This window comes from Macaca thibetana, chromosome 1 (assembly GCF_024542745.1).
Source record: "Macaca thibetana thibetana isolate TM-01 chromosome 1, ASM2454274v1, whole genome shotgun sequence".
In the NCBI taxonomy this organism is placed as follows: domain Eukaryota; kingdom Metazoa; phylum Chordata; class Mammalia; order Primates; family Cercopithecidae; genus Macaca; species Macaca thibetana.
This window is the reverse complement of record NC_065578.1, coordinates 3,810,566-3,833,508: the sequence shown is the minus strand read 5'-3', so window position 1 is coordinate 3,833,508 and position 22,943 is coordinate 3,810,566. Positions and strand designations below refer to the sequence as shown.

At 54.3% G+C, this 22,943-nt stretch overlaps 1 protein-coding gene across 1 annotated transcript in view; it reads right to left on the bottom strand.

Annotated features, from left to right (window-relative positions):
* AJAP1 (adherens junctions associated protein 1) overlaps positions 1 to 22,943 on the bottom strand; it is a 138,200-nt gene that overhangs the window by 59,501 nt on the left and 55,756 nt on the right. The window contains exon 2 of the mRNA XM_050806634.1: positions 20,777 to 21,573. Coding sequence (XP_050662591.1) covers positions 20,777 to 21,573 — 797 coding nt within the window. The remainder of the gene's footprint in view (positions 1 to 20,776; positions 21,574 to 22,943) is intronic.

The following is a 22,943-nucleotide window of genomic DNA, read 5'->3' as shown; positions in this document are numbered from 1 at the left end:
ACGCGAAAAACCTAAGCCAAGTCCTGGGGGTTCTGCTACCTTCCCAGCCCCAATTCTAAGAGTAGAAGGGGGTCTGCGGTGGGGGCTGCCCACTTCATTGGAGGGGGGCATGAAATCCTGCAAAAGTTTCTTGAGGCAAAAATAAGCATTTTAACAGCTTCTTAATTTTTCTCAATGCAAACAGATTCTGAAATGTCCTGCTGGGCACAGAAGAGTCCAGAAATCCTACTTTCATTCATCTGTGGGGAATTTGGACCCCAAGAGGCCATAGCTAGAAGTCCAGGCTGAGATGTCTATCTGGGGACGCAGTTCCTCCAAGGATCTCCCGAGAACGTCAGGGGAAAGGGAGGAAACGGCTTTAATTTTCAAAGCAGACTTCAACTTACTAAGCCTTCTCTCATTTCCCTGGTCTGGAGAACTGAGCGGGGCCTGGTGTGGAAGATCATCTCCATTGTATCAAGGAGCTCACTGAGGCTCCGGACTCTGTGACTCACCCCAGGTCTCGCAGAAGGGCCAGGGGTTCACCCTCACTCCCTCACTCCTGCGTTCCTGTGAAGCTGCTCTCACCTGTCTGCACAGGCACAGTGGGGCCTGGGACAAGGGACACTCTTGTTGACAGTAAGTTACAGCACTGAGAAGCTGTCTGTAGGCAGAGTGCAATTCTGGGGGGCCCCGTAGGAGCCCAGGTTGGGCCTCTGGGGCTCAGGGAACTGAGGGACAGCTGGCAGGCCATGTGAGGGAGAGGGCCTAAGGTGGGAGGGCAAAGCCACAGGGCAGGGCAGCTTGGAGGTCCACCCTCCAGCAGCCATGTACAATTTCTCCCTTTCCCTTTCCTATTGGCATGGCCTTGCCCAGGTGGGCCCATGTGACACCCTAGCCATGCCAGGTCTTAGGAGGATGGCGGCAGGCATTAGGGCCTCGGGAACCTGCCTGGCCTCATCAGTACAGTAGACTGGAGGGAGAGTCCTAGCACCAGCCGTTCTGTTCTCAGTCTCTTCTGGGGAAGGGAGAGAAGGTGGCCGTGCCCTATCCCCACATCATGGGGGCCTTGGGGCAAGAGGGGCTGGCTGGAAGGTGTTCCCTGTACGAACATTCAGAGACCTAAGGAAACATGTCCCCTGAACCTCTCCATGCAGCCTCTCCCCAAGAGCATATCCTGCTGGCCCTCAGAAAAGGGGCTCATGAGTGTGGGGCACAAGCTCCCGCCTCCCCACTCTGTCCCTAAGGCTGCTGCCTTTATCAGGAAGGGAGGCCTCCCGGCCACCCAGGGGGTGTCGGAGGGAAGGGCAGCATGGAGAAGACGGCTGCAGGTGACGCCCGGCCCCGCTCCATGAGTGTGGTGAGGGCTTCCAGCCTCCCAGGACCCACCTGAGCTGAAGGACTAGGGTCAATTCTTCCAGGAGCTGAGTTTGGCTTGAACTTTTCTCCAAAAACAGCCAGAAAACAGTGGCGGCCTGTGTGCTTCTCTAGCCTTCGTCTCAGGCAGGCTGGAGCCCAGGTCCCGGGCCTTTCTGGACCTCTGTGCAGAGCATCCTGCTGTGGAACGAGCCAGTTCTGGTGGGGACCCTGTATGTTACCAGCTAAGCCTTTGGGTCACAGGCCCTAAACCACCTGCTTCTTCCTCCTTCTCAAGCTGTCCCCATAACTCCTGCAAGCTGAGGAAGTCCCAAAGCCCCTGGCTTTCTTACCTGTCACACACACCTTTCTGAAGTCTCCGGGGGCCACTAGAAAGGCAAAGAGCTGAGGATCTGCTTGGATCTGCCCGGCAGTGACAACATCTTGAAGGAGTCTGAGCAAATGTCAGCTCTTCAGTTACTTCAAAAAACACAATCAGGCCAGGCGCGGTGGCTCACACCTGTAATCCCAGCACTTTGGGAGGCTGAGGCAGGTGGATCACCTGAGGTCAAGAGTTCAAGACCAGCCTGGCCAACATGGTGAAACTCTGTCTCTACTAAAAATACAAAAATTAGCCGGGCATGGTGGTGCATGCCTGTAATCCCAGCTATTCGGGAGGCTGAGGTAGGAGAATAGCTTGAACCCGGGAGGTGGAGGTTGCAGTGAGCTGAGATCATGCCATTGCACTGTAGCCTGAGCAACAGAGAAAGACTCTGTCTCAAAAAACAAAACAAAACAAACAAAAGAACAAAAACAAACAAACAAACAAAAATCCCCTAAAACCTAAAATAAATAAAATTTTAAAAAATCAAAATATAAAACAAATGTTCTCATGGTGAAACATCTGCAATCTCCTTTTAAGTCAAGGAGTTGAGTTTATGAGTGAGAGTAAGAGGACATACCCAAAGGGGCAGGGACATACTTTGTGATTAGGGGAAAGAAGGGCTGCAGGCAGAGTTTGATCCAGCCAAGCAGGGGATGAGAACAATGGAGCACCAAGTGCAGGAAGGGCCAGGTCTGAGCATTGCTTGAGATGTCTGTTCTGAGTCCCTCTGGGTATCCAACTCCAGGCTGCACTCACAGGAGCTCAAGAAATGCTGGCCCAGGCATGGCCTAGGTGCGGCTCAACACGGAAGGTCAGATATGGCTGGTGTTTTCCTCCTGGGGACGTGGGTCCTTTCCCCAGGCTTCTGGCTTCTGAAAGGTGGCCTGGGGGTGGACAATGCCTTTGCTAGGTGCAGAGGGGCAGCCCCGCAGAGGTTCCTGATATCTGGGTTAACAGCAGACACTGTGTGCCTTCCAGGAATCAATCACACACGCAACAGCTTCAGCAGAGGCAGCGGCTTGTGTTGTTGCTTTTCTTGAAAATTTGTAAAAATGAGAAGGATCAAGAGGAAGGTAGGCGCTCTCCCAACACTCGCTTCTCTGGGCTCCAGGCTGGGTGAGCTGCGGATTCAGCCTGGCTCTGGAACAGCTGTGCCGAGCGGTTTCAGTGTCTGTGTGCTATTTTTCTCCCCAGGAGCCAAAGGTAACAATAAAATCTAAGTTTACAACACACCTTGGCTACAAACGCAGCAGCAAGCTTGTTTGCTCCCTGTCTCCTCCTCTAATAGGATGTTAAATAAACCACTAGCAGCCACGGAAATCTTCTGGAAACTTCCATTCTTGTAGGTGTGGAATCTGCCAGGTGCACAGGCGGTGCGGACATATCCCACAGAGTCCCCTGTCCTCTGCGGACCCTGTGGACCTCTTACTGAATGCCTGTTTCTTTAAGGCTTCCCTCTTCTGGGGTTGCATGGGGGCCACTGTCCTAAGAACTATGTTTTGCTCACACAATGGGGAGGAGAAGGAAGGGAGGGTACTTTTGGGGCTGAACGTTTTTCCTCCAGAAGATGCTAACGTCTGAACGCACAGTGCCTTGAATGACACCTTATTGGAGGAGGAGCTTTGCCGATGTGACTAAGGAGCTCATCCTGGGTGATGAGGGCGGCCCCTACATCCAAGGACAAGTGCTATGGGTTCAATTATGCGCCCCCCAAATGAATATGCTGAAGTCCTAACCTCCACTACCCGTGAGCTGTGACCTTATTTGGAGATAGGGCCCTGAAAGAGGGAATCAAGTTAAAATGAGGCAGTCGGGGTGGACCCTCATCCAATAGGACTGCTGTCCTTATCAAAAGGGGAGCTCTGGACACAGACACACACAGAGGAAAGACAACGGGAAGCTCCGCTGGAGATGGCATCTCGGGGCACCAGAGCCGGGAGAGAGGACAGATTCTCACAGCCCCAGGAGCCAGTCCTGCTGCTCCTTCTGGTCTCCGATGCCTTCCTCTAGACTGGAAGACCCCACGCTTCGATGATCAACTGTCAGCAGAATCCCACCCCATGCAGCTCGAGGTCACCCTGTAGGCACAGCTCAGAGCCCAGGAGCCGAAAACCTAGCTCACCAGGAAGGGCCAGGGCACAGCTCCAAGTCTCACAGGGCAGCTCCACACCGGCCAGCTGGACCCCAGGCCCCAGGTCTGCACTCGTAGGAGGAGCGACGCCCTCGAGTCTCGGGCCCTGCCCAGTGCTTCCCTCACTCCAGCCTGCACCCTTCTCATAAGAAAGGGAGACTCATTCGCATCCCGGGCTGCGAGGCTGGGCCCGCTTATCCATTCACCGTGGATGCTGTGTAGACTGTGGGAAGTTGAGATGGCTGAGTTTATTAATTAATGATCCGTCTCTTGGTGTTGATGTATAATTCATTTCAATGATTTTTTTTTTCTCAGGATGTATCAGAAGACTGGGCCCCGAGCTCACCAGGGCTGGAGTTGAGCAGCAAGGCAGTGGGCAGCATCCTCGGGGTCTGCGGGCCCCACAGAGCCTCAGGGGCTAATGGAAACATGGATGTGCAGTCTGGCGGCTGGGCCCAGGGCCGGTGGAGCCCTGGAGAGCTCACATGTCCCAGGTGACAGGACGCTGGTTTCAATAGGGAGGAATGACAGAGAACCCATTGGCAGGGGAGCCAGACTGAGCGAGCCCCGGGCCCAGGGTGGAGGGAAAACCTGACCACCCAAAAAAGTCACTGCAGTGTCCTCGGAGGAGCTGGGGTCCAGCTATCAGCAGCAAAAGACAGAAGTTTCCAGCACGTTGCAAAATGACCTTTTGCTGCAGAGGGACCCCTGGGCTCTGCAGTCGCGCCTGAGGGTCTGTCCTGCTCTTTCTGCCTTTCCACAGAGCACAGGGCTATTCAGGAGCTGGTCCCATGGACACAGCCCACCCTGGAGCAGGTCAGGCCCCACGGTGACCGCAAGAGCAGGCTGTGATGGCCGCACACACCCCTACACATCATCGAGGCAGCCACTGGGAGCGGGAGTCACTCAGATGCAAACCTCAACCCCACGACCGGGTGGGAACACGCAGGTGCATTTGGCTGTGGCAGTGTGAGCGCATTCCTCATGCTTGGACTAAAAGGCAACCATGGGCCACGCAATGACTCCAGGGAAAAAAAGGGAGTTTGGAATAACCCTCCTGCATGCCATCGGAAGGGCCCCGTGCTCAGCCAGGGTCCGCGGGGGCCCAGGGCTCCTCTCCAAGCTGCCAAAGGCCATGCCTCATCGGCTTCCACACTCGGACCCCCGGCCCATGACCCTCATTTCCCTGCGCATTCACCCAGCACCCACAGACCCTCGCCTGGCTCCAGGCTCTATGAGTTGTCTTTGCCAAGTAGCAAATGACCACAAACGTAGCAGCTCGACCACCTGTTGGTGATCTCTGGTTCAGTGGGCAGGGGTCTGGCGACGGCTTTGTTGGGTCCTCTGCTCAAGGTCCCTCAGGGAACGCTGGGGCCAGGGCCCTGCTGTTCAGAGGCTGTGTGTACCACCCGGGGCTGGGCTGTGCTGTCATCAGCAAGCTCATCTAGAGAAGTTTCCACTTTCAAGCTTATTCCAGGCATTGGCAGGACCGGCCGAAGGACCGAGCGCTAGGCCTCCTGATGGCTGTGGATGGGGGCCGCCTTCACTTCCTGGACACCTGCGAGCCCCTGCCATTTGGGGCCCTCCAGGCCAGCAGCAGGGAGCCTTCAATTACTAAACAGGGGAGAGTCCCATCACTGTTGCTGTAGCCATGGGTTAGGGGCAGGCCATGGCCCCATCCACACTGCAGGGGAAGGGATTCCACAGAGGTGCAAATGCCAGCAGGTGGGCACCCAGGTCCACCTCAGGGTCTTCCAGGCACCCGGGTCCTGTGTCAGGGACGTGGCCCCAGCAGCATGCCTCTCTGCTGCCCAGGGGTGAGAATATGGTTGTAGAGGCAGACATGCAGGTGGAGGACGTCAGTGACCAAGCGCTGCAGATGCAGACGGGGTCAGGGCAGCATAACCAGAGAGGCCCTGGTCCATGTGGCTGTGCAGTCAACGCCATTTAAGGGAGACATTAGCTTTCTGCGCACCGTCCACCACAGGAGAGGGCTGGAGGCAAAGGCAATGGGCTGGGACCCCTGAAACACAGGGAGGGTGGGGCCGGGAGCCCTCCACACTCCCTGGGCTCCAGAGGGGACAGAGAGGGCCAGAGGCCACACTGTTCTGAGGCTGTGAGGGTCCTCCTGGCCTCTCCTGCTGCCCGCTGGGCTGCAAAGATGCAGCCTTCATCTGCTGCTCACCCGCCCGAGCCTGGGAACAGCCGCCTGGCACAGTGAGAGCTGTGTGCGCCCCAGCTCCGAGCCGATGACTCACGGCGGAACAGATGTAACCCAAACTGCGAAGCAACGGCAGCCCGCTGCCACAGGTGGCTCGCTGTGGCGGGTAGCCCACGCTGGGGGACTGGGCTCCCGGGGGCTCTCACACAGGGATCTGCATCCCCCAGAAGCCACAGTGAGGACACAGAGGGGACAAGCCTGGCCCTCAGCTTCCCTCTGGGCCAAGCCTCCGCCTCTTGGAAGCTCTTCCGTGCCTGTTTTCACCAGATACGAAGGCAGCCCCATCCCCCAGGGACCCTGAAGGAGACCAGGCCCGAGCTCAGCAGCTGGCCGTGCAGTGCAGGCCCCCGGCTCTCGGCTGCTGTTTCTCTGCCTCCCAGACCCACATACTGAAGACAGGGCTTCTGAAGGCAGCTTCCTGGGCCCCTCCTGCCTGAATCAGGATTTCTGGAGAGTGGGGACCAGAAATGTGCATTTAAAACCAATTCCCCAGGTGACTCCCACCTTAACTAGAGCCACACAGTGGGCGCTGAGGGTTCAAAACTCACCTTCTTTGGGTGTTCAGAACCTGACCTCTTCCTCTGGCCCAGACACCCCCACCGGATCTCCTCTAGGCTCTCATATTTGCTGCCATCCCAGGAGCACCCAGGCCCGCCCCCCTCCGAGAAGCCTCCCACTCCCCACAACTCCTGGAAGCAGATTCTGCTCACCCCACTGGGCTCTTGGGGTCCACTTCCCTAAATCACACCATTATTCAAGTGCTCTCCCCTAAACACAGGATGATGCTGGAATACCGCATGCGCACAAACCCCGGCCACTGTGAGTTTCCAGTACGGCCCCCCAGGGTGGTGCTCTCCGCCACACCCTGGCACAAGCACTGCAGCCTTCAAGGATTCAGGGTCTGCCCCTGTGCCCAGCTCTCTGCAGGATTCAGGGCCTGCCCCTGTGCCCAGCTTTCTGCAGGATTCAGGGCCTGCCCCTGTGCCCAGATCTCTGCAGGACTCATGGCCTACCCCTGTGCCCAGCTCTCTCCATCTCTAGGCGGGGTTGCTGATGGAGCTCCATTTCCTCCTCCACCCCGAAAGGACTGTAGGCCTCCTGGGACCCTCTGCTTCCTCCCAGCGGAGGCACTCTTCCAGGGGGTCGTGATCCCTGGAGGTGGGAGGTGTTATGGGTTGAGGTGTGTCCTCTAAAAATTTGCTTGTTGACGCTCCACCCCTTAATGTGACTGTATTTGGAGATAGAGCCTTTAAAGAAGTAATTAAAATTAAACGAGGTCATTCGGGTGGACTCTAATCCATGCTGACTGGTGTCCTCATAGAGGAGGACATGAGGACACAGACACACAGAGGGATGACACAGGGGGGAGGACACAGGGAGGAGACGGTGCCTACAAGCCAAGGAGAGATGCCTTGGGAGGAGCCAGCCCTGACGACACCCTGACCTCAGACTTCTGGCCTCCAGGACAGTGGAGAACATATTTTGATTGTGCTGCTCAGGCTGGACTGCTTTGCTGCAGCTGCCCAGGACACCGGCACAGGAGGCCCCCGGTTCCGTTGACTGGGCAAGTCCCACCACCAAGGAAGGAGCTGGTGGCCTCTAGGGTGACATCCTGGACATTCTGAGTTCTCTCCTAGCCTCAAGCCGCCTTTGAAGGGAAGGCGGGTGTGAACAGGGGGTCTACCTATTCATTAAACGTGTACACTGAGCATTGGTCTCAAGCAAGCCCTGGCCAGGCACGAGGAAGACCATGACCACAGACCTGCCCGCGAGCTCCACAGGGCATCCATGGGGCAGGAGAGGACATGGGATTCTACACCAAGTATCCCAGATGGCCCACCCCACTCACATTCCTCCCCCACACACAGGAAGTGAGTGCCCACTGGAGCAACCACTTAACCTAATGCACATCTGCCTCTTCCAGGGAACTTGAAACCCTCTTTCTTGCCTGCTAAGGGCCGGAGATCCCTTTACTACTCCTCTGCCTGGGTTAGAGGTTCCTGCTGCAGGCCGCTGTCTGCACCCACTGCCCTGGGACCAGCAAGCCTTGGCTGAACTGACGCCCCAGGTGCTCCCAGCTCTCTGGACCCTGAGGGCTGACAGGCAGTTTCATTGCTTGCTCTGGGCACAAGCGTGGGCAGTCCAGAGCCGGAGAGAGTGCGCTGGGGCAGGTTAGCCCTGGGTCAAACCAGCATATGCAACTTTGCTTTGTGTCTGGAGCAGGAGGTGAGGGTGCTCGTGGAGAACAGCACCCCCCTCCAGTGTTGGCATCAGTGACTTTTAAAAGCACGGCACATTACCACCCTGGGTTTTCATTTCCTCTTTCTCTTTCACCTAAAGATCGCAAGATCTGCCTGGCTTTCAGCACTTAGGAACCCGCTCCCTGCAGCTGTCTCTAAGCCCAGAAGTTGCATTTTAAAAAACGGTTCAGACAATGGCTATGGAGTTGGCTGTGGGCCAGGCAGGGTGCTGGGAGCCAGGGGCACAGCAGGTGCAGGATCTGGGGGCGGGAGGCTTGTTGTTGTCCCTCAAGGAGTCCTGGGCTAGGTGACGGCCTGTGGAAAGCACCGTGCAGGCAGATGACACTGGCGATTCTTGATATTGGCGAGGGGCTGGGGACGGACGGGCAGGCCCACCTCTGGGCAAGTGCAGGTGGCCATAATGAGACAGACATCGTGGTAAATGCCAGTCGATGGAGACAAACCACTAGGGGGGGCCCATCTTCAGAGATAAGAGGGGTGGGGGTGGGAATGCAGGGTGGTGACCCCTTCTGTGACCAGATGAGGATGTCCAGCTCATGACCAGGTAAGGGGCCACAGGTGGGACCAGGCATGCCGCCAAGGCCAGAGGAGACAGAAATCCTCCCCTGGCCAACTCCTCTTCTCCAGTCAGACCTTGCTCAGGTGCCCCCTCTCCATGAGCCTTCCTCAACCCAGCTGCCATCACCACTACCGCCCGTGGTTCTGCCTGTCCTCTGCAGGTGCCCGTGGCCGCCACACGTGACCTCTGTGTGCACCTGCTCCTTGTCCACTCCAGCCTGGGGAGGCTGCCCAGCAATGGCGGGGGCCATGTCAGTGCAGTTCCCATGGAATTTCATTCCTCCAACTACCACGGACTCTCACAAGGAAAAGGGTAAAAAGGTTGGCCCTCGGGGAGAAACACAGAATTCGGAAACCAGGCTTCTCTTGAACGCCTCTTGAGGTCTCTACAGCAAGCTCAGCTCGTCACCACCACCTGTGCACAGGCATCAGCCTCTCAACAACACACACCAGGCTGGTTCTCATCCCTTAAGGACTTGGCTTCTGTATTGTCCCCGTTCCTCCGCCCCTGCCACATTGTCCATTTCCATTCTCTACTGGGTCATTCGCATTGGCAGACAGATGTGCCTGAATACTCCCACAATTAAAAAAAAAATCAAAATGAAACAGAAAACCAAAGCCCTCGTCCACCTCTATAGTCCTCCAACTACAGCTTCCCTTTCCCCAAACCCCTGCAGAGCAAAGCTCCTCAAAATACTCAGCTCCACCCACTGCATCTGTGGCTCACCTCCCACCTCCTTTCCATCGCCCTCGGACTCTTCCCTCACCCAGTGGCCTCCACCTCACAAAAGTGGCCTCTCTCGCATCTCTGGGAGCTCTGCCCCAAGGACCCCTCCATGCTCTGGGAACAGCTTTCTCCTGCGGCCTCCTGGCCTCCTCCTCCCAGTGGGCTCTTCTTCATCACTCCCGACTGCTCCTTCTTTCTCCCCTCTTGCAGTCCTCACTCTGTCCAAGTGGTCCCCACCGTCTCCATGGCCTTCCAGACCCTCCACACACCTGAGGCTCCTCTGAGCTTCTACTCCAAGCTGCACCAGCCCCCAAGTGGCAGACTCAGGAATCCAAGGAGTACCCACAGGTGCTCCCCCGGACAGCAGCCAGGGCGGCTGGATTTCACGTGAATGAAGGTCCGGCCCCAAGGGCTCCTTTCAATCTGCTGCTCCCCAGCTTTTGCCTCTCAATTAAATGTACCCCTTTCAGCCAAAGAAAGGGTTGCTCAGACTAAAACCTCAGGGACCCTCTAGATGGTTCTCTCCCTTACTCCCCAGCCGATGCTCTCTTGGGGCCCGCGTCCCACCTCTCCACAAGTCATCATGTACCATCTGGAATCATTGCCTCCTGTCTTCCCCCTGGGATGCACTTAGAGAGCAGCCAGTAATTCCGGCTCAGATCACACCTCTCTTCAGTGTATCCTGTGACCCCCAGCATACTCAGAATAAACCCCAAATCCTCATGACAGCCTCCAAGCCTCCTGGAACCTTATCCCAGCCCAATGCCCTGACCTGTCCCAACCCAACTCACTATGACCTGCCTTTCCCAGCACACTGGGCCTGGATGTGACCATTCTGGGCCATCCAGGTGGGCCCTAAATCCAATGACAAGTGTCCTTAGAAGACACGCAGGGAGACAGCCAGGTGGAGATACAGCCAGAGACCAGAGTGATGCCACCACAAGCCAAGAAGCACCCGGAGCCACCAGGAGCTGGAAGACGCTGGGAAGGGTCCTCACCCAGGGCCTCCGGAGAGACCACAGCCCTGCTCGTATCATGACTTCAGACTCCGGCCTCCAGAACAGCTGGAGAATAGGTTTCTGTTGTTTAAGCCACACACACTGTGGCAATACATTACAGTAGCCCCAGGACTCACACACAGACGAAGGCTGGGCCTCCCGTGCACAAGATGTGTGTGAACACAGAGGATGAGGCTCGTGCTGAGTGAACGTCTGCCTTCAGAATGTCTAGGACTACAGCAGGGATTCATAACAGAATGAGGCAGGGATGGATGCCACAGGCCCTGCCGTGCACAGGACAGGTGTGCAGACCACGGATCGCCTCTGTGCTGTGAACTTCCACCCCTCCCGCTGCTCAGTCCTGCTAACCAACACACTTGGAACCCACAGGGCCTCCTCTGTGCCACATATGAACCCGGGGGATTCTCCAGTGCATGGCTGGAACACACTCAAGTTCCCTCGCATGCAACCACCGAGTAAATCAAAAGAAGACTGTGCATTTTTGTCCCAAACATCTCTGAGAGTCGTTCATCATTTTGGAAACTCATCTGCCCTCAATGTGATGCAACTGTCCCAGCTGTGGCAGACGTGTTCCCAGTGACCCTATGCAGAGGCCAGCCTTTGACCGCCTCAGCACACATACAGATAAAATGCTATATATATGTATGTAAGCACCAGACCCCTCCAGTGAAGATAGGCTAGGACACTTAAATGCACATATACAGCGTTTTACCCTAAATTACTCTCCTTTGCATGTCCTCCTCAGCACAGTTAGGACACTACATCAGGATTTTAAAACACTGATTATGTTTTCTATGCAAGGTGCATTGGCAGTGTGTAAAGGGAGTGTCACGAAATCCATCACAAACTCGGGCACTGGCTCTTCTGGCTCTTTCTTTCTCCTCCCTTTAGCCATCTTTGCCCAACCCAAGATTCCCCAGCAGCCCCTCTGCACACAGCCTCTCTTCCTCCTCCCTGCCACAGACAGCACCGACTTTCTCCTTGCAGAGGTGAGAATAAGTGACAAGGACCCAAGGGGGGTCTCAGCAGCTTGGCCTTGGTCTCAGGACACATCCGTGAAGTCCTGGCCAGGGACGCACCAGAGGGTGTCTCTGAAACCACATGGTGGGGGACATCCGACTCTTCCATCTGCCTGTCATGGCTTTGCTGACATGATGGACAGGACCCCCCGGAGCTTCCAGAAGGGTCAAGAAGACAGGAATCTTCTTTGATCGTGGCCTTTGGCTTTGCTGATGGGCAGGACCTCCTGGAGCTTCAGAAGAGTCAAGAAGACCAGGAATCTTCTTTGATCAGTGGCCTTTACACACAGACCAAGAACTTCCACTTGGATCTAGACCCCACACTCAGGGCATCCTGATGCTTCAGGCAGAAGAGGTATGCGGTGGGAGGGTCCCCAAGCCCCAAAGAGCACCCCTAGAATCACAGAAAGTGCCATGGTCCTGCAGTCAGGAGAGCTGGGTTTTGCCCCAGTCCCCACTCACAAATGCCTGGGCTTCTCTCAGCTGCAGACCCCCCTCCTTCCCCCTTCCCAGGGTGGTTTGGAGAACAACACATCCGCTGGGCAAACTGTGAAGTGCTATTCCAGGTACGTAAAGGGAGGAGCTATGTAAAGGGGAGAGTCAGGCCCCTTGCCAAGGAAATGGTGCTGGCTCCAGCCCCCATCTCTGTCCCCCATCCTCTCCATGGGGCTCATACAAACTACGCCTCGGGTGTGTTGACCTGGCACATTAAGGGAGCCAGACTGAGGGCTTCCTAAGGTAGGTCTGACCACCACAGTGAGAACTGAGGCCTTCCAGGCAGGGAAAGATCATGATATGGACAGAACAGCACTGAGCAGGCAGCCATACCACCTAACTGACCTCAGAAGAGGATACTGAAGGTCACAGAAAGCAAATGGCATTTTCCCACCACAAACACCATTCGATTACTCCAGCACAGCCACCAGTGAAGTGGGCTTTGTGTGTCTTTTAAGACCTGACTCAACTACGCATGCTCCCTACGGCACTCAGCTTCCCACATGGGCTGGCACGGTCCCGTCTCAGAACAACCTTGTCAGAGAGAAATTGCTTCCCCGTTTTGCAGGCAAAGATTCAGAGGACCATGGGGTCACACGGTGGAGCCAAGGACACCTGCAGCCATGGCCTGGGTCCATCTCGGCCAAGGTGGGCGCTCTCTCTGCTGGCACCAGCTTTGTCCCTGACATGTCCCACATCGGTCACCTCTGGGGAGAGATTTTCAGTCTCTGTTCCTCCAACAAACTTGGTTTCCCCAGTGCTGAAAGAAACTTCTGGAAAGGGAAGCTTTTTCCCTTTATTTTGCATCATCGCACCCTTACAACAGACTGCAAGGCGGACAGTTGTGAGATTCACTGAACCATGTTGAACAACATTGAAAGTGGGGACCCGAAGCCTGTCTTCACGTCTAACCACGTGGCACATGGGTCCATGGGCAGGCGTTCGTCTGCCTCTGAATTTGGCTGAGTCTCTGGGACTGAGTGTCAGTGACCACCTGGGGAGCCCTCAAGCATCACTTGCAACTTATCTGCTGCAAAGATGAGGGTGATGCTTCTTCTACCAGCAGGGTTCACATGGCAGCCTTTCAAGCTAGACATCCACACACAGTCCACTCCTGGGCAGAGGTCGGGCAGAGGGTTGGACCAGGAGAAAGGGCGACTTGCCATCACAAAATAGAAGCTTAAAATTGAGCCCACAGCCATCGGTCCCACCTGGCCCCCAGCTTGCCTGTGTGCATATACCACGGAGCTCACTGCTGGGTCCCCAAGGCAGCCGACTGTGGACACTGGCAAGGAGGGAAGGGGTGCACCTCTCCAGCATTCTTTCACTGATGTCAAGTCAGGGAAGGGGGTCCTCCAAAACCATCCTTCCTGCTCCTTGCAGAGGGAACACCAGGACTCGTCCATTCTTAGGGCAATTCGGAGCTAGAGGAGGGACCTTGGAGTCGCTCATTCAGCATCTGTTCCAGAGGCCAAGAAACTGAGCTGCAGGGAGGTGGAGGCCTGGCCGGGCTCCCTCCACGATCCAGGCCTACAGGAGCTCTGCCTACTCTATCTCAGCCCCCCACACCCCTCCAAGATGGGCTGTTCCTGTGCCTCCCCTACCCACCCCAGAGCTCGGCTCCAAGAAACCTGCAACGGCTTCTGTCTGCTTCCAATTTTTTGTATTGCCAGAATAACAATTGGGCGATTGATGAAGCTGTGGCTTGGTGACATTTCCTCTACCGTCCTTACCTGTCATTTCTCTCCTGTGCAAGGATATGTCTTTATCCATCTTGCTTTCCCAACTGGATTTTTTTAACTCCTTGAAAAGAGGAGGAAGGGGCCACATTTTGCATCTCCTCACCCGCTCCTACCCCAAGTAAGTGTGGCATTTACTATCAACTAAGTACAGAGTTGATGGTTCATTGAATAATTGATTAAGAAGCCAGACATTCTAAAACTGGTCTTTGTAACACAGTAAAACAAAAAGTCTAAAAACGCTATTCTAACATTTAATCTCAACACTCAGAATCATTCCCCTGTGAGCGGATGGAAATCATGAATTCAATTCACTATATATCAAACAGATTTGTTATCAGTTCAGGGTTTTGTGACGTTCATGAGGTAAGGAAAGGCATATCCTACAAGGGTGTGTTTTGTGCAGCTGCCGGCTACCTGAGTAGTCAGTGACCCCCCTCCCCATTCCCTTAAAGGAGACTGGTTTCCAGGTAGAGGGGGGTGTGCATTAAGGCCTTCCTCTTCTTGCTGGAAACTCCTGAACAGGTCAACAAGTAAAGGCACCTCTCTGGGGCCTGGTGAAGGAAGACAGAGTTGAACCCAGCAGCTCTCCCACAGAAAGTGCCTTAGGAGGCCGGGAGTGGTGGCTCATGCCTGTAATCCCAGCACTTTGGGAGGCTGATGCGGATGGATCACGAGGTCAAGAAATCGAGACCATCCTGGCCAATGTAGTGAAACCCTGTCTCTACTAAAAACACAAAAATTAGCTGAGCTTGGTGGCACGTGCCTGCAGTCCCAGCTACTTGGGAGGCTGAGGCAGGAGAAGTGCTTGAACCCGGGAGACGGAGGTTGCAGTGAGCCAAGATCATACCACTGCACTCCAGCCTGGTGACAAAATGAAACTCCATCTAAAAAAAGAAAGAAAGAAAGAAAGAAAGTACCTTAGGTGGGCATCTCAGTTCTTAAGGATTAAAGACCTTTCACATCCCTAGCATGCCCTTGGAAGGAGAACGAGGGCCTGAGGCAATGAAGAAGCTTAAGAAGGACTACATGCAATAAGTTGAAGCCGGGAACATTTGAAAGGGAAATGCAAGAAGACTTGCAACACAGTCGTGTCCAGAAGAATCAGAGGCTGGACTTTCATGAGTTGGAGCACACTTATCCATTTGGTATGAACACAAGTTTGCTCAGCAAAAACATAGGGAGTGCTCTAAGAGGCTGACTGGATCCAGTGAGATGTCGGCCAACATAAAACCTCGACCACAGGCCACCACCAGAACCACGGCACTCAGGATTTGCCACGTTGCATCCATTCAGAAGATCCCAGTTAAGACCCTAAAGACCAGCCTCACTGTCTACAAAGTTTAGGATCTTTTGTAGCGCTCCAAGCACTCATTTGTCCTTTGATTCTCTTATCCCAATTAAGCCACTCAAAACTTTTGAAGTTCATGAGTCATTTGCTTCATATATCTTTAAATTAAGGACAGATTCACTTCCCTGGTAGCAAACACCCAGCAGTTAATTAAAAGGGGCTCAGCATTAAAATGGCCATCGCAGCTTTAAACCAAAGGGAAAGAGGACGTCTCTCCCTGTGACATGTGCTTCTCATTTTCTTCCACTCCAATTCTAGTGTTTAGAAAATATTTCACCATCATGAGGCTTGCTCCTAAGGTTGGCTGCCTTGCATTGATGCTTAGCTCTGCTGACCACTGGGGTGCAGAGAGAATGACACCAGCTTGTCACCTGTGCTTACAGAGGGACATACCTAAAGGACATGGAAGGCCCCCCCACCCGCTTCCACTCGGTGACAAGGACAAAGCAAACTTGGAAATCATCCTTAGAAATGCATGAGTGAATTCCAATGTAAAAATTTCCAGGCCAGACTTGGATGACATCTGAGCCATCTCATCCTTGAGCTGCTGGATGTCACGAATACGTGACTGACTGAACAGAGGCAAACCCTGAATGATGATGGGAACCTAGAGGATTTCGGGGCCCCTCCTGGGTGGCGAGTTTTCTGAGAGACAGAACATGAACTTGGGAAAGCGGCAGATTGGCCTGAGCAGGTGCAAAAGTCTTGGGGCCAGGTGCCAGCATGCAGGGTTTAGGAAACCTACATTGAGCACTAACTGTAGACCAAGTACTCCTTCCCCAGACATTCCCACAGTGGGCATATTCAGAAACCCAAATCAGTTGGCTTGAATTCTCCACAAGTTTCCTTTACATGTTTTGAGATAAAAGCTCAGAAAATGACTTTGTTTTTCTCCCAGGAGACTCTGTGATTACAGATTCGAAAACTGATCAGCAAGAGAGCTGTCATAGAAGGCTGGGGCTGCACTGTGGGGAGCCTCCTCCCCGACCTTAAGCTAGCTTCTGACCCATCTGACAGTCACACTGTGCCAGTGCTCACATGAGGCTGGAGCTCAATGCCTTCATGAACCTGCGCCAGGTGATTTTCCATCCCAAGAGGTTCCTGGCTAGTGCCATCTATACCTCTACACAGAGCGCCAAGGTCAGGGACGTGGCTGCAGGAACTCATCAAATGACCCCTCAATAGAGCAGTAAAGGTAGTGGCAGCAAATTAGCACAATGATAACCATCATCATCATCACCACAATTATCATCATCATCATCACTATCATCAGCATCATCACTATCATCACCATCTCCATTATTATCATCTCCATCAACACCACCATCATCATCTATCGTCACCATCATCACCACCATTTCCACCATTACCATCATTATCATCACCATCATCATCAACACCATCATCATCACCATTTCCACCATTACCATCATTATCATCACCATCATCACATCACCATCATCACCACCATTTCCACCATTACCATCATTACCATTACCATCACCATCATCATCATCACCACCATTTCCACCATTACCATCATCATCACCATCATCTTCACCACCACCATTTCCACCATTACCATCATTATCATCACCATCATCATCAACACCATCATCATCACCATTTCCACCATTACCATCATTATCATCACCATCATCACATCACCATCACCACCACCATTTCCACCATTACCATCATTACCATCACCATCATCATCATCACCACCATTTCCACCATTACCATCATCATCACCATCATCTTCACCACCACCATTTCCACCATTACCATCATTATCATCACCATCATCTCCATCATTATCCTCATCATCACCATCATCATCACCATCACCATCCTTATATTAACAGCAGCAGGTACATACTGAGAACTGTTATGTGGCAGGCACTGAGTACTTGGCATGCTCTGTCTCACTGAATCTTTACAACAACATTATGAGATGGTTAACTTTATCATCCCCACTGGCACAGAGAGGACAAGCAAGTTGCCCAAATTTACACAGCGATCATGAGCTGAAGCCAGGAATTTGAAGACAGGCAGTGGGACTCTTAACCATTAACCTGAAACACAAAAAGATTTCCCAATTACTTCATAGGTAGGGTGAATCCTGACAGGGAACCCTTTAGTCATTCCAGCAGCTATCCCAAGTAATGTTACTTCCTGAGAAATTTCAGAGTGCCCCAAGTCACCAGCCACGTTTCCTCTCTGCGCCCAGCTATCCCAAGTAATGTTACTTCCTGAGAAATTTCAGAGTGCCCCAAGTCACCAGCCACGTTTCCTCTCTGCTCCCAGCTATCCCAAGTAATGTCACTTCCTGAGAAATTTCAGAGTGCCCCAAGTCACCAGCCACGTTTCCTCTCTGCTCCCAGCTATCCCAAGTAATGTCACTTCCTGAGAAATTTCAGAGTGCCCTCAAGTCACCAGCCACGTCTCCTCTCTGCGCCCAGCAATACCTGTGCTATAGACAGACAGAAAAATATGATGTGTCCCTTCTAAATATTTCTCTGCAGAAACAAAAATAAAATTTATAAATCCCCAAATGTGATACCCAAGATCCCTTTTTGGACAGGTGAAGTTCACTTAATGGATGTTTCATCCACCTCCTAAAACTCCAATTCCAAATTCTGGGGTGCCCCACAGTGAGTGGCAAAGCTTGCTGTGTCTGAGATGATAAGACTCCCAAGTCCCTGGTAGCCTGTTCTGCCTCTGACACTGGAAACCCTGTCCTCCTCAGGCCACTCTTGCTGGGTATAAAAACAACTGATGAGTATGGAGAATTGTTTGGTGCCAGGTGCCTTATTTTATGCTCCGTGTTCATCCATGAAACTCTCACAGCAACCGTTTAGGAAAAATATTTCTAAGCCTGTTTTGCAGGTGAAGAAAAGGAAATCAGGAGAGAAGAGACTTTTTCCAGGGTCACATGGTGACATGCGACAGAGCCCAGATTCTCGCCCAGATCTTTAGCCTCGAGGCAGCTGCTAACTAACCGTAGCAATGCCTGGCCTCCCAGATTGCAGCTCTGGAATCCCCAAGACCACTCCTGCTGCCTTAGATGTCTGAGAAGTGTGAGTCGTGTTCACGTTCCACCAAATGCTGGGGGCCCAGATCTACATCTGATGACTGCCAAGCAAGGGGGTTCCAGGGAGTTCAGCCCTCTGTCCCACCACTCCTTCCATCCGGGGAAGCTTTAACCGTTGTTTTCCTCCCCCCTCCGCCATCCTCCTCTACTTGGGAGCTCCAGATAAGAAGAGTATGCAGCCTGTTCTCAGTAGCCTAAGCAAAGATCTCACCTCCTACATCACCAACCAGTACTTCCCAGTGTCTAACCTAAATTGTTCTTGCTCTGGTCTAATTCATTTACATGGTACCCGCTGGGCTACGAGGAATCCCGTTAGGGGAACCATCCCCGCATTTCCTCTCTTCCCTTTGCCTTGGCCGGGAAGCTCAGGACGGTGGCCCAGCCCTGATGAGCGCTGCTGTAAACCACCTGTTCCCTTCCCTGTGGCCCAGCGTCGCGTTCCAGAATTAAGATTTCTCTGCATTAGAAACAAACACACATATTTTCCTCTTTTTAGATTTGTTTTGCTAAACAAATTAATCTAGCACCAGATTATATTATGAAGAACCATAAATCGCTTCCAAGATAAGCATCTGTCGAGATGGATTAGCAACATCCAATGCACTGTGAATTAATTTGCTAAGCCTACAACGCTGTCCCGGGTGTTTAACTTTAGTAATAACAAATGTAATTTGGAATAAATGGGAACTTGTTTCCTCATCCATGTCTATACAGTAAGTGACGTATACAGAGGAGGTGACAGTAAGGGAGAGGAGCACGAAATCCTATTATGAGGATGGCTGCTGAGTTTACTGAGGTGAAAACGAACACTGTAAACTGCTAGCAGGCGCCTGACAGTGTAGGATGAAATGCAGACCCCGCGTGTCCGTGGATTCCCAAAAGAGGCTGCCTGGGAGGTAGCCGACGCAGGACCTCCAGAGTCTCTTCCTCCGGAGCCTCTTGCTCCAGAGCCTCTCCAGGCACGGCCCCCAGCATCCGCAGGGAGCCCAGGCTGTGCTTCCATAGAAACGCTGCTCTCTAGGGAACAGGAGCTCAGAATAAAAACCTCAGGTTCTCTTGTCCAGGTGAAGGAAGAAAGTAGGTCAGCGGCTGAAGGACAAAAGCCACCCACCCCACGGAAACCTGTCCAACGACTGCCCGGTGCCTGCCTGCCCAAGATGAGGAGGAACCAGGGCCAGGATGCAGTCTAGCGAGGATGCAGAGGGCCTGGATGCCGCGCCGGCCGCCTGCAGATGAGCTCGGAAGAGCAGTTGTCTTCCCTCCCCTTGATTCTGCACAGGCCTGGAGGGAGCCTACCGAGCCCACAAGCTGGAGGTTGTGGAAAGCAAGCTGTGAGGAGGCCACAGGGCGCCCCCACCCATTTTGCACTGATGCCCTGAAATCTGCATCCGATTTTAAAGTTAGCAAATGTTGCTGCTTGTCTAGAACGTGCACACACAGATCTAGGTTGTGAACTTCTAAGCCAACCTGGCACATCAGGCTGTGCCTGTTAACAGAGGCAGAGAAAACTGGAGGGAGGTGAGGGTGTGCCCGGGGCTCTGCGCTCTCCCCCGCAGGCCTGCCGTGAAGCCTGGTGACATCAGTGCTGGCTACCAGTTCAGGGACAAGCCCTGGCTTGGGGGATTTCCAAGGGCTACTCCTTTCAAAGCAAATGGAGGACAACATATAGGAGGAAAATAAAAAACAACAAAACTGCGCGGAAGGAGATATTCCAAAGCCAATGAACTGTGTGTGTCCACAGGCAGCTAGGATAACAGCAGCAGAAGAACCAAAGCCCTTTGTTCTGATCTCCGTCCTCCAAACGCCCTCCTGACACATCCCCAGGGAGCCGAACGCTGCCACCTGAATCACAGTCTGCGAAGCTTCTGTTAACACTGCAGGGAAGTTCTTCCTTTTAGCTGGCCTCGGCCTTTCTTGCTATTTAAGGCCATTCCTAATCCTTGACCAAAGTCAAGTTGGCAGGCACCTTGCCCCCGCCCATGGGTCCCACACCCTTGAAGACTTTTGAAGACTCCGGGGCAGGGGGATCCTTAACTGTATCACGAGACGAGCAAGCATCTTACTCAAGGGCCGGCCCCAGAGACAAAACTCTACGAATCTGGAATATGTGGCTGTGTGTGGTGGATTCCACCAGTCTGTAACAGGGGTGCAGCACCTGGTGGATTCAGCTGATAACTAACAGAGGCACAAGGGGTGCAGCGCCCACTTCTAGGTACATGCTAAAAAGGGAAACTCTCCCTTCTCACGCCCCCTTCCTCTAAGGCACAGCCTGTATTTGCCAGTCTACATGCATGTGCAAGCTCACGGACACATCACGCCTGCATCTCTTGGAGCCTCCACACGTAGCTTCACCCCAGGGACATCTAAGCATCTCTCCCGAGTCACGCCCCCAGCCCTCAACCCCAAGCAAACCCAAACCAGAAGAGAGATGGCCCTACCTGAGGCCTCCCCCAGAATCCTTGGGGGCTGGGTGACTTCCCCATTGTTGCTGGGACTGGTGGAAGGCTCTGTTGTGCTAACCCCACCTGGGATCCTTCTCCGGGGATCCAGGGACTCGGTGAACCCCTTAGTCTGCAGCATCATGGGGGTGGCCGTGGTGGTGGTGGTGGTGGCGGCCACAGTTGTCTTCCGTGTTTGTAGGATGGAGACCGTGGTGGGGCCGTAAACGCCCGGAAATGTGTTGGACTCCAGGGCCTCCTCGTCCCCTGTGGGCCCCCAGGCGATGAACTCAGTCTCTGTGGTGGGCCGGCTGCCTCTGGAGTCGAAGCTGCTGAGACCGTCCCCCTGCAGGTGCCTCTTGCCCCTCCTCAGGAGGGCCTGCTGCTCCGGGGCCCCACCGGCCACCGCGGAGGACGAGGACGAGGATGAGGAGGCGAGAGAAGGGTTGGATTTGGCAGCAGCTGGGGGCTTGGCCAGTCCTGCCCTGGGCACGAGGGTGGCCGCCTGGTCCCGGGGCCTGTGAGCCCGTCTGGCTCGGGGCATCTGCATTTGCCCGTGGATCCGCTCCACGCGGGGCGGCCGGGGACTCCACACGGGGGCCGGGACCCGCGCTGGCTGTCCACTCCTAAAACTCCACAGCCGGGGCGGCCGGGGCGGCGACCGCGGCAGGAGCCAGAACTCGGGCCCCGGGCCCAGGGCCTCGCAGGCGGGCAGGTCCACGGCGAGCTGAAACATGGCTATCAGTATCCAGGCATGGCTTCCGAGGGGGCGGCCCGGCCAGCGGATGGACATGGAGCTGTGCGGAGGGGAGGAGAGAAGAGCGGTCAGTGGAAGCCTAGCGGGGGGCACTGGGCCCCGGGGCCCTCTCTCTCCACCCCCTACTGTGACAAGGACGCTCTCTTCTTCTCGAAAGAGCTCCTCCTAACTTCAAAAGGGAAGCCGAACCCCTTCCTTCCTTCACTTCAAAGGCTGACTCACGTGCGGTTTATTCATCAGATCTGAAAAGAACAGTGCGGGCTGCAAGGGTGCGGGGAGCTGCTTCCCAGCACCGCGGGGCCGAGGCGCCTGCCAGGCACACAGCTGGCTGGGGGCCGAATCGTCCATTTCACCGGAGGGAAAACCGAGCCTCAGAAACCCCCAGCCTTCAGGTCAGTCTTGACAAGATGACCTGAAAAGCCCTGAGTCCCTCCTTCCTTTGGCCCATCACACGACGAGAGGACGTAAGTGAGAGGATGGCAGAACAGGACACCGGCCTCCACCTGGGACCCCAGGGCCAGGCGCTTTCCTCTACACAGCCCAGGCCACCCCCTGCCCACTGGGGAAGCGCCTCTCCAGGTCTAGGAGGAGCAGAGGTTTCAAGCTCCCAGTGTGAGCGCAGGCGCTTCCTAGCACTTTGCAAACACCACCCGCTCCCCCTGCCCCTCACCCAGAGCCCGGCGTGCATATCATAAACAGGCATCGCTTTAAACGCTGTGCATGAGAAGGCTTCTTACTTCTGGCCTCCTCTGGATCGTACTCAGGGAAATGAGATCTGCTCTGGATAAACTGAAAGTTTATTGACGCGAAGTGTTTGTTCTGTTGACATTTCTGCTCCCCCTGTTTATCTGCAGTGCCGGTGCCCTTTGAAACCCTGTTATCCACCTCCTCAGCTCCCCGGAGGGCTGTAGAAAGGGCAAACCCTGTGAGCCTTGAGGAGGGGGGGCTGCCTCGACACGCAGCGGGGCTGCAGGGGAGCAGTCAGGGCCGGCGGAGCCGCCCCTCCCCAGTCCGCATGGAGCGGCTTTGTCACCAGGTCTGGGGTCGCCTCTGGACCAGTGGACTCTCCCGTGTCACGTGAAAACCAGGGCGCGGCAGAGAGCCACGTGGAAGGACTCAGAGGAGACAGGCCCACGCTCCCTCTTCCGCCAGCACAGATAATTGAGGACTGATTATAGGTGTCATTCAAAGTCATTTCTCGTCACCAGCCTCACATCTGAAAGTTAAAATGAATCCAAAAACCGTAATGACTGCAGCGGGTGGGGTGCGGGTGGGGGGGGGTCTGAGGGTGTTCAGGTGCCAAGCACCAGCCTGATGCCGCCCAAAGCCAGGCCTGGAAAGCAAGTTGGGTAGAGTTTTTCTTTATAAGGCGGTGAGTGACTTCACAAAGGAAGGAAGCTGTGTGTGTCG